The 12173-nt window shown below is 47.1% G+C and overlaps 1 protein-coding gene across 1 annotated transcript in view; it reads right to left on the bottom strand.

Moving 5' to 3' along the window:
• LOC119849173 (corticotropin-releasing factor receptor 1) overlaps positions 1-7346 on the bottom strand; it is a 120759-nt gene extending 113413 nt beyond the window's left edge. Inside the window, exon 1 of the mRNA XM_038385990.2 lies at positions 7002-7346. Coding sequence (XP_038241918.1) covers positions 7002-7037 — 36 coding nt within the window. The 5' untranslated portion in view covers positions 7038-7346. The remainder of the gene's footprint in view (positions 1-7001) is intronic.
• Between the last annotated feature and the right edge of the window lie 4827 nt (positions 7347-12173).

The following is a 12173-nucleotide window of genomic DNA, read 5'->3' as shown; positions in this document are numbered from 1 at the left end:
TTGCCTGGTCACATTCAGCTCCCCTGCTCCCATGGGTGCAGATATTTGCGTCCCCCTGGCTCCCCACTCTCTTCATTTACACTTATGCAAAGGGAGGGCAAAACATCAGATCACCTGGGTCATGCCGGCAGGGGTGTGTCCCACCCACAGGTTCCAAAGGGGACCCAAGAGGGGAGAACCAAGTCCCATCTCTCTCTGGTCCACATGCCGCTCTCACTTGCTCTAGATTTACATGTTGAGTCACTCGAGTTTGACACCAACATGAGATCAGAACCAGACAGCCGGGGCCAGCTCCTCAGTGAATGCAATTGACAAAGCATCATCAAATGCAACAGCACTGATTTTCACCTGCTGAGGATCTGGCCTAACTCTGTGGGGGCATGGTCCTGCTCCTGTTCCCACCAAGTTTATGGCAAAGGTCCTTGACTTCAATGGTGCAGGATCAGGGTTAAGTTACGCCCATTCTGCACATCCATTGGACCCTGGTTCTCCTGTCCCATACACTGATTGTACAATTACGCCTCATAGTACCAGTAACTATGATCAGGATCAGACTAATCGAATAGCAAATTGGTGCAAGTTTTGCTACTTTGACACTTCTGCCCTCTTCTGGATCAATTTGCACCTGATCTCAGGTATGGGGGAGCTGAACTTGCCCCAGACACTTCCAAGGGGTCAAACTCTTCTGTTCTGGGCTCTTAGGAGCTCACTTCAGAGGATTGGAAGGGAAGGAAAAAAGTACTGTTTGGCAGTGCAAAAAGCATCTCATCTGTGTATCTATAATGTCTGAATATCATAGAGTGATGAAATCTGGGGAACCCTGGTGCTAGGGAGAAGTACCCCCTGGACAAGCAGCAAATTCAACAGGGAAGTGCGGAGGTGACGTCTAAACAGCCTGATGCCAAGAAAAGCTCCTGGATCCTTAATATCCCAGCCAATCTGACGGGCAAATTCCATGGAATAACAGCGAGTTCCTGTAAAAACACTGGAACTTCCTGCAGGAGTGGTGGGGTTTTAAGAACTGTTTCATAGCACCCCCTCATGGTGAGACCCAGTGCTGCATCACATTCTGCCTCAGTTTCCCCTCACCATTCTTCACCTCCTTCCCACTGTAGAGGTGACTTATCCCTCCGGCCAAGCCAATTGCAAGCATTCAACCCCTTAAAGGAGAGCAGAATCCTTTACTCCAAGTCCCCAACAACAACAAAAGAAAAGAGTCTTCAGCCCCACAGAGCTCAGCCTTCAGCCCTCTTCCTTTACAGGAGGGTTCCCAGCAGCAATAGCCCATCTCACCGTCTGAAGCCGGACTCCTGGACTCCAGTCATCCCAACCATCCGGGTCAGGGGCACCCTCCTCCCAGTGTCCCCTGGCAGGTCTCAGCTGGTTCTAAGCATGGGCCCAGATTCTTGTCTCACATCAGAATAGTCTCCCCAGTCCTTATTCTCCTCCCCAGCCAGCCTTCAGTTACTGGACTTTCCTCTGCAATGCACCACCCAGGCCATGCGAATCAGGGCTGGGCTAAATTAACAGGGCTGACCGGTCCCAGGCCTCCTGGTACCTAAAGGGGCAGGCTGCCCTGTTACAGATTATACAGTGTTACATATTGTTCACTCTGCTTATGTTTTATCTCTTCCTCCCTCACCTGGGGTCAGTCTTGTATCTTTAGATTGTAAACTCTTTGGGGGCACTGGCTGTCCTTTTGTTCTGTTTGTACCGCACCTAGCACAATGGGAGCCTGACTAGAACTCCTAGGCTCTATGATAAGACCAATAAAAAGTAACCCAGCTGATTATAATAATACAGACCTGGGGACAGTATTCTGTAAGTTTCTTCTGCTATGAATGTCTTTCTTGGCTAGAGCCAGGCAACGTTTTTTTTGACCAAAGCATTCTCCCAACATAGCGCAGCAAACCTCCCTTTTTGTGGGCAAATGTCAATTTCAACAAATTTCTCCCATGGGGAAATTCAAAATGGAAACATTTCATTTCATATTGATGTTTTGAAATGTCACTGTTTGGAAAATGGCCAAACCACTGATGCTTTGGAAGTGAAATGTTTTGCTTCGAGTTATGATGTCAAAAATTATACGCTCAGACATTGCAGATCTGGAATTGTTCCGGGTTTTTTGCGTGGCAACACAATGTCAACATTTTTTGGTCCCGTTTCAGGACAAAAACGAACGTTGAAATACAGGGCTCCCATGGGATGGGAATTCCATTTTCTGAACAGCTCTGTTCATAACATAGCCCCTCAAGGTGAACTTTTCAGCTCAACCCTGCAGCTTTAGTCACCGAACAGGCATAGGATGTGCAAATATGATTAGTTAGCTGAGAGTTTGCAACTGGGACCACTGTGGTTCTTGCCTGGGACAAGACCTGAATTCTGCTACCGTCTCACTCAGTGGTTGAGGGCACCTCAATTTACCCATCCATAGAAATGGATAATGATATTCATCCTTAATTTAGCACTTTGAGCTCTACATTGTAAAGGGAGAAGCTGTGCCAGAATATCCGGGTGAGCTTCTCTGGCAGGTGTTTTGCAGGAGTGCAGATGAGATGATCACATTGGTCCCTTCTGCCAGAGAATCGATGAACTTCTTGCCTCATTAAAGTCAATGGGAGCTTTACCATTGACTTCAATGAAGCCAAGATTTCACCCAAAGCATTAGCTATGAGCGCAAGCAGACTGGGGAAGGACTGTCGGTGAAAAAGAAAGACAGACCTGCCCCCTAGGAGTAGGCACTATACCAAGGGAGCTGTTCTCTGTCTGTGCTCATGAGAGAGAGAGGGGGGAACATCATGGAGAGCCCGGATTTAGGGAGAGTGACTAGGAAAAAGACACAAGCCAAAAATGAATAGAGCTGCAACTTTATGTGCTTCAGCTACTTTTCAGGTGAGTTCCTCAGAACATTACTGTCTAGAGAGGAGTCTAATATTGCAGCATAAGAAAAATGGCCCTTCTGAGTGAATTTCTTCATCACTCAGTCTCCTCTCCAGTCGCCGTCACTCCAATGAACCTGTCGATTAACTGAAAACTGCTCTGGTTCTCACAGCAGCTCCCCTTCCCAGCCTGTTTGTAGCTTAATTTCTGTTATTTTCACAGTCACTGGCTTTTTCCTCATCCAAAAATCAATAAGTACATAAATTAAGGCAGAATTCTGATTCTAAAGGAAAGGAGCCAGCCCCAAATCCAGGGCAACCTTTCACTGCACAGAAATAAGCTTCCAAGGGGGATTCAGTCACAGTTTATCGAAGGTCTTTTTAGTGTTGCATCATTTCAAAGAGAGAGACTCAAAGTGGGCTAGACGCTCAGAGCGGATGTACTCTGTACAAAGTGCCTGAGGCTGACCTCGCAAGGATTGGGAGGGCATGAATTCATAGGTTTTTAAGGCCAGAAGGGACAGCTGTGATCACCCAGCCTGACCTTCTGCATCACACGGGTCAGAGAACCACTCTCAGTGATTCCTACATGCGGTCCGTAACTTCCAGGTGAACTAGAGCGTATGTTTTAGGAGGACTTCCAGCTTTGATGTAAAGACTTCACATGATGGAGAATCCACCTTGTCCTTAGTTAAGGTGTCTCAATGGTTAATTGTCCTCACTGTTAGGAATTTGGGCCTTGCTTTGAGTCCTGATTTGCCTAGTGTCAGCTTCCAACCACCCGATCTCATTATTCCTTTGTCTGCTAGATTCAGTCTTTCCCTAGACTCGGTGAAAAAAATGCTGGTGATGCATAACTCCACTATCTCTTCACTCAAGACTAGCCGCTCAAGAGAGTCTTTTAGGACGCAAACCTTCCAATGGATCTGCGTAACATATGCAGGGACTGTATGCAGGGTTTCTGATTTTCCCATTCGCTTCTCAGATTGTGTTTCTGTACCTCCATCTGATAGCAATGGAATAACTACTCTCAGCACTCATTGCACTATTATCTCATTCGCTGGAGACATGGAATGATCCAGGTGATTAGTTCTCTCTCTCTCTCTCTCTCTCTCTCACACACACACATACACACACACACACACACACACAGAGTTCCCTTGGGCTTTTGAGCAGAGGTGTCTGAGTTTTGTATTTCATTATTACTATTATTAGAGTTGGGCAAAAGATTTGCAGCAAAAGGTTTCTTTCCCCCCCTCCCTTCCCATCAAAACATGTCAATTTTGTGGCTGGTAAAACAATTTGGAAATTGCAGTAATTGTATGAAATGTCAACATTTCCTGACAAAATGTCACATGAATATTTTTGGTTTTTTTAATCAATTGTAGGATAAGGGTGAACTTTTTGCAGCAAATTTTCACATCTCTCTCTGGATTTTTTACTGCTATCTATCACCATAGGATCTGTGCAAAATTGATACCAATAGCGAAGTCCCTAGTGGATTTCGTGGCATCTCTGGCAGTTCTCTCTTTTTGGAGCAAAAACTGTGCTTGGCGGAGGGGTTTAATTTTCTATTATTTTTTTTTAAAAGTTTAATTGACTGTATTTCTTTTTAGGTTGACTTCTTTCAGGCTGGGTTGCATGGTTGTGATTGGTCGCGTAAATCACTTGACATTGGTTCTGGTTCCCTGATTGGTTGAACTCACTTGGGTGGTCAACAGAGTTAGCAGAAGCCATACTGGCTCATTGGCTTAGGGGCCCCGGTTAACTTTTGAGCCACTCGGAGCATCTCTGTTCCACTCTGTTGCCACGTAGGAGGGACTCTGAGTTCTCCCAAGCCCTGCAAAGTCTGCCCAGGACTTGAGCAACACAGAAGCCTGAAGACACTGGAGAACAGTCCATCTATTCTACATAGACAGAGGATGGTAGGAAGCCACCAGCCTTTCCCCAGAGAGACCCCACTTGGGAGGAACTGATGGGCGGTGCTGAGAGGAAAGTATTGGTGTGGGAAGGGAGCTATGGGGCATGGTGTGATCCATCAGAGGTGAGTACACTATATGTTAGTTCAGATAACCATCTAAACCAGGGCCATGGTGAGGGAGATTTAGGTCAGATATCAGGAAAAACTTTCTAACTATATAGATAGTTAAGCTCTGGAATTGGCTTCCAAGGGAGGTTTTGAAATCCCGTCTTTGGAGGTTTTAAAGAACTGCTTGGACAAACACCTGGCAAGGATGCTCTAGTTTGCAGTGTTGTTGTAGCCATGTTGATCCCAGGATATGACAGAGAAAAGGTGGGAGAGGTTGGATCAACTTCTGTTGGTGGAAGGGACTTGCTTCCGAGTTACGCAGAGCTCTTCCTCAGCTCTGGGGAAGGAAGCAAAGTGTCTGATGGTCTAGGGATGGGCGAGGTTTAGTTGGTCCTGCCTCAGCACAGGGGCTGGACCTGATGACTTCTTGAGGTCTCTTCCAGCCCTGCAGTTCCATGACTCTATGAGGTGTGTTGACATGTACATTTATTATGGTGAGTCTGGTATATTACTGATTATTTTACACACACATTATATACTAGGACATCTCGAACCCACAGTCGCTAAGGCTGCTCAATTACTTCCGTTCTCATCCCTCTACCTCACTTTGTGAACTGATCATAATTTCTAAAATTATTCGGTATGGAATTCTCCAGAACTGATCTCTGCCCAAGGGTGAGTTGTGCTTGGAAAGAATGATGGCGGAAAGGTTCAGCTATTTTTGTGATCAAAGACAGTGAAAGTATAGAGGACCATTTAAATGCTAACTTGAAACTGGCAATATTTCCCATTATTTTCATAAGAAAGACCACCACAGAATTTCACTACAGAACATCTGTTCATGCAATAGTATGGTTGCACAGTTAAAACAACAGAAACTCAGATCATTCAAGACAGAAGCTTCCAACAGCTTATTAATACTTATGAACAATTATTAGCAATTGTTGGCACTTTTGACTCCTAGTTTTTCTGCTTAAAATGAGTATCTAAAGACTTCTCACTGTTCCTGTTGTACAAGGTGCAGTATATCCTAACACGCAGACACACAGTGTGCAAACGACCACCGTGCTAAAAGGGATGATCAAACTTGAACCCTGCATTTACTGACTGTCAATTGACGGATGCAGGCTTTACTGTGCCATTAACGCAGCGTTTTGCATAGAGCTGGTCAAACACATTTCTGTCAATACATTTTTTGTCAAGAAAAAGCTGGCATTTTTCAATCCACATGTCCGGTTTTGTGAAAAACGTTCAGATGCTCATCGAAAAACAATTCCCCCCCTTCCCATTTGGCAACGGAAGAACGTTCGGTTTGTAAGTCTTTGGTTTCTCAATGAAACCCGGAACATTTTCATGGGAGAAAAAGAAATGTCATTTCCTGAGCAGCTGAATTTTGCATTTTCTTTGCTTCTGAAAAATGAAAGGCGGCTACCACTTTATTCAGAGCAATTTTTTTTGGAAAAAAGTGTATTTCTTTGAAAAGAATGTTTATTTCAAAACGCAGGAGGGGAGGGCATGACGTGTATTTGCCATGCCTGCTTCATCCCAGCCAAGGCAGAGGGGGACTTTCCTCTCCTGCAGTTTAAGGAAACTGGTGAGCAGATGGTTTTACTAGGAAATGAAGCAAGAGAGGTGTGCATCAAGAGCATCATGCCAGAAGATTTGCTTGGAAGAAAGATGGGCTGACACTCTCTCATTGCCGGCTTACTCTCTATGACACCAGAGTGTGTCCTTTAAGCCCATTTCCTTGTGGGTGCCCAACTAGCAATACTGAGATTGGGTTTTCTAATCTGTGTGAAAGGAAAGACAGGCAGAAACTACCTCCATGTAGCTCCTCCACTTCTCTCTGCTTCTTGGCTGGAAGTTCATCTGCTATGTGCACCAATTTCTCTTTTCATGGTGCTTCTATTTATAAACAAAAATATAGCCACTCTCCCCAAACCACAGTGTCACCCAGCAGAAGGATTCCCAGCACAGATTTTCACTTTTCCCTTCACTCCACAATCAAAGGATAAAACATCCCAAGGGGGCCTTATCTCTGGGGCAGGGGACAGGGCTGACAAACCTAGCAGGAGAACTGGAGGGGCTCTTACCTGAAGGAGGATATGAGGACATGTCCGCAGCACCATCCTGGGGCTTTTAATTCGTCCCTGGCCCAGCTGTCCCAGGCATGCTTTGAGGGGGAGCCCTTCTGCTGGCTGGGAGCAAGGCACTGGGCTGTTTTCAGATGCTCTTGTTAAGGAGGAGTTGGGAGGAAGCCAAGGTTTCCCAGCCTGGGGAGCAAGGTCTCTGGGAGCAGGCGCTGTCCCTCTGCTCTAGCCTGTGTCCTCCTTTTATAATCTTGCTCTGCTCCGGCTCCTGGATTGCCACCTTCCAGCTCCCCTGTTCGGATGGGGCTGGGTTACATCTCTCTCCTCGCCATCCTCCCACCAGCTTCTCTCCTCCTCCTCCACAGCCCTCCCCCTCGCCTTTCCACTCCCCCGCCCTTTGCAACAGTTACTTCCAACCTGCCCAGCCAAGGGGAGGACGCGATTCTCTGTAGCCGGCTGCCTGGGAGCCCTCCCGGGCCAGCGGCTCCCTAATCCCTCGCCAGTCCCGGCTCCTGCCGCAGCAGTTCAGCCGGCGGATGCCAGCAGCGAGGCTGGTGCTGCAGAGGCTTGAGCCCGGCGCATCGGCTGCAGGGGGGAGCCTGAGGCCGGGGGAGGAGGCAGGATCCTGGGTATTTTTAACTCACTCCTGCAGCGTTGCAGGCGCGGAGCCTGTGGGACGCCCGGCGCGGCCGGACATGGCAATGGGCAGCTCTCCAAGGCATGGACCGTGCGCCCAGGGGAGAGGAGCCGGCTGGAGCGCACCAGGCAGGCTGGGGCGCAGGGCGCACGGCGGAGCAGGGGGGCAGCAGGCTGCTGGGGGGGGGGGGGCGCTGCAGCGAGCGGGACAAAGGCTGGGGGGGTGGAGCTGTCCCCGGGAGGGGGTGGCTCTCTGCCGCCTGCCACCAGCCACCGGGGCTGGGATCCACGCCTGTGCCAGCAGCCGCCTCTGGTGTTTCTGGGTCGGTACTGCGCCCTGGCGCCTCCCCTCCCCTCCTCCGGCGCTGCTGGGGGAGCTGAAGCTGGGCAGGGGATTTTAGGACAGTCCCAGCAGCCCTAGGCTGTCGGACTTTTTCCCCCCGCCCCCCGACTCCTAGGACGATTATGTCTCCCCACCCCCCGCTCTTCTGTCTCCTTCTGTGACAGCCTTGAGCTAATCTGGCACCCCCAGATTGAATTTACAGGTGTCTTTCCAGGAACATGGCCCATCTCCCACCCCCCCAGTCTCTGTCTGACTCTGGAAACGTGAGAGCTTCAGATCAAGTCCTGTGAACTGGGACTCCAAGAACTTTGAACCCGCATTGAAATCAGTGTAATTTATCCCCATTTTACAGCAGGGAAAACTGAGGCACAGAGCGGTGAAGTGACGTTGCCCAAGGGGATACAGCAAGTCGGTGTCAGAGCCAGTAGTAGAATCCAGGAGTCTTGGCTCTTAACCTCCACTGATCTCACTGCCACTCCAGGGGAGCCTGGGAAGTGCTGTCTCACCCTGGCACCCAGAGAAAGCCCCTGGGGATGACAGCCCCCCACTGTCATTTTCCCTGGGATCACTAGGAGATAGAGTCAGGACAAAATAGCTGGCGCTTCTTGTTTTTTTTTCCTGGCGTTCCTGGACCCAGGGTACAATTTTCAATTTGTTTCCAGGACAGGAGGAATAGATAGATCTGGTAGATCTTGTAAGGTAACTCCCTTCTCTTCATTTGCCAATATATATTTATACCTGTATCTGTAATTTTCACTCCATGCATCTGAAGAAGTGGGTTTTTTACCTACGAAAGCTTATGCCCAAATAAATCTGTTAGTCTTTACGGAGCCACCAGATTCCTCATTGTCGATCTGGTAGAGGATTTTATTCCTGGCTGCCTAGTGTGCCTGGATGGAGTCATTTCCAGGGAAGCTGGCAGAGGAAGGGGTTGCCTTTATAAAATAAGGTAAAGCAGTGGTTCAAAGCACTGCAATACAATAATGTTGCTGCAATTCTGGGGGCCATAATACTCGGGCTACCTGGACTGATGTAATATTCCCTAATGGTCCTAGACAGTGTATCTTACTGAAATGTTTGGGGCTGTTACACTGTAGCCTTTTTCCTATGGGTAAATCTCTGTTAATGGGACCCGGGGTTATCCTTCCTGGTGTAAAGTGCACCCCAACATTCTGCAATAAGGACCCTCCACACCACTGATTCCAGAACTGTTCCTGCAAGTTTTGGCAGGGCAATGGTGATAGAGTATGGTGCAGGTTTGTAGATGGATGCTGTCCTCTAGAAGGGTGATTGGGGAGTGCCAGCCCCAGGGAAATGAACTGGGAACATACCTGCCTGGAATGACTCAGCAGGAAAAAAACAGCTAGACAGCAAGGTCCTTTTCTGTAAGCAATCACAAGACATCAAGGTAAGTGCACGTGGCATGAGCAAAACAGGGTTAATGGCAAACTCCCTGCCTGAAGGTTCACCCCAATCCTATCACCCTACACATGGGGACCAGCTTCCCCTGATTCCCTGCATTGGCTGACTATTATCCCTTCTCCTGAACTGGGGCAAAGGGAGCAGTACCTGCCCTGACATTCAGCCTTTATTCGCTAGGAACAGGGTAATAATACCACCACCTGCTTTTAATCATTACTTTTCATCAGTGGATCACCAAGTGCTTTACAAAGGAGGGCAGCAGTATTATCCCCATTTTACAGGTGTGAAACTGAGGTACAGAGAAGTGAAGTGACTTGCCCAACATCACCCAGGAGGGCAGAGCAAGGAACAGAATCCATTGCTTCTGAGTCCCAATCGAGTGCTCTGTCCACTAGGCCACACTGCCCCCAGCTCCCTGTCCTACTCCCACTTGGTGCTATGGGTATATTCCAAAGACAAGGCATTTGCTTCTTATTGAAGCCATGGTGGCAGGAGTCAGCCTCCAGCAGAAGCAAGAGAACATAAGAATGGCCATATTCGGTCAGACCAATGGTCCATCGAGTCCAGAATCCTGTCTTCAGACAGTGGCCAATGCCAGGTACTTCAGAGGGAATGAACAGAACAGCCAATCATCGAGTTATCCATCCCCTGCCATCAGCTCAAATGGCAGATCCCCGTCAGTTCAAACATCAGATCCCCTCAGTTCAAACACTGCTTCTTCCAGTTATTGTGACCAAGAGCAACCCTGAGGTTCAAAATATCCTGGACAGATAAAGAGGAGGTCAGTACTGTAAGAAAGCTAAGGTATAAAACAAACCTTAGTTAAGCAACTGCTTATCTGATTCCTTGTACCACCATGCTTAGGGTTCTTTGAATTTCATTTGCTTAACTAAAGAAAAGGACTCAAGAGTTGAATTTAGTTTTATAGAGTTTTGTAAAATATCCGTAACAGCAGTAACTCATAGTATAGGATATAAGAAGGCAAAAATGGATCACTCTCAATGATTAACTGTTCTGTTCATTCCCTGTGAAGCACCTGGTGTTGGCCACTGTTGGAAGACAGGATACTTCTGTCTTGTTTTGTTTCCTGAGGGCTAGATGGAGCTTTGGTTTGACCCAGTATGGTCGTTCTTATGTATTGGACCATGACTTGGCTAACATCAACTAGAAAACTGGTCAATATAACCATTTAGGGTTTTCAGAATCAAATTACACAACCACCGTAGAACATATGTCTTATACTCAGTCACTATGGAGGGAGGGTGCCTTTGTTTACATTTTTGACGGAGTCCCTTAGAATAGGACCTCACTTGTGCCAGCTGGTTATCAGCTCTGGGGTTGCTAACACACTTTAGGAAAAACAGTCCAATGCTAGGTCACGGACAGTTTGGTCAGTTACTGACAGTTTACCAAGGTCTCCTTCCCAGTGGATCTCTAGTATTCAATCCTTGTTATCTATTTCCCCATGATTTATATTAGTCTCAGCATCTAACACTCCTAACTATCTAAACTAAACTCATACATTTATTACAGAGTTAGTGCAGTTCAAAAAGCTTGCACAATTGGTCTCATTTTATGTCTCTATACCCCTAGAACGTGACGGGCAAGGTGAGACCGTCAACCATAATAGACACATGTACAGCATACTACATTCTTAGTTAACAACAGTAACTGGTTCAGTTTTACAACAATCTTGATTGGAACCTGTCACAAAACAAAGACACAGTAATTCTCTGACAACCTTTAAAATGCATAAACAAGCATATACACGTCCTTACTAATAAGGTACTCAGTTTCAGAAAGCGGTCAATTGACTGATTTGGGTCATCACCCAAGAGAAAGTCTCTGTAATACTTATGACCAGATCTTTGCTCAGCCATCAGTTTCAGCTCAGTTATTGTTCACAGCAGGAGTTGCCGCTGCAAACAAGGGTGGAGCCAAGGACAGACACGACTATAATCTTTTCCCAGTGTGTTAGTGGGCAACCTGAATTGATGGAAAATAGAACAAGACAGTTAAAGGTGCCTATCTAAGTACTTGATGTCTCCAGGACGCCCAGTGGCTAGCCCAGGACCTCAGTCGTCTCTCTTCCAGGTGTCTTTGGCTTTTGGGAAGTGATGTGCTGAAGGGGTAGGCTGTTTTATCCTGTTTCTGCTGGGTGGTCCAACTTGGTTCTTCTTCTTGGAGGTGCAGGCATGGACCAATCAAATGGTGACCCATACATCTTCCGAAGATTCAAAATGTCCAGTCAAAACGATAGCCATCCTCTCTCACCAATACAACCTGTGAAGGAGACATCAGCTTTTGAGATCTTGCAACTGGGAATGGAATTTTCCAGTCTATTTGTGCAACATAATTTATCACACCACTTCGTGTAAGGCAAGGTAGGCTGGAACTGTTGATACAACCATCTTGGAAAGTAACTGGAACTCCGGCAGCTTTGCTCCAGTCAGCAACTTACCTCAACAAGTCACTTTTTGTGGGCCTCGTTGTGGTACATCCCATGCCCAAGTTTGCAGTAAAGCTTACTCACGTTGCAGTGTTTCCATCAGCGCTGAAAGGGCCAGTTTAAAGTTCATATAATTTATGCAAATTCTCTCAGCATTCTTTGATGATCTTTAAACTCATTTTAGCCATCCTGCAAAGTCACTTCAAGAACTGGTGTTCTCCATCCTGCTGGAACAACTGTAAAAATCTTCCATTTCTGTTCTCCTTGTTCTAACAACAATGGTGGGACCTTTGTATGTTTGTCTAAGCTGTATCTGTGCATTATT

Source organism: Dermochelys coriacea, chromosome 27, assembly GCF_009764565.3.
Source record: "Dermochelys coriacea isolate rDerCor1 chromosome 27, rDerCor1.pri.v4, whole genome shotgun sequence".
Lineage (NCBI taxonomy): Eukaryota > Metazoa > Chordata > Testudines > Dermochelyidae > Dermochelys > Dermochelys coriacea.
Note: the sequence above shows the minus strand (reverse complement) of the source record. Positions and strands in the feature narration are given on the sequence as shown.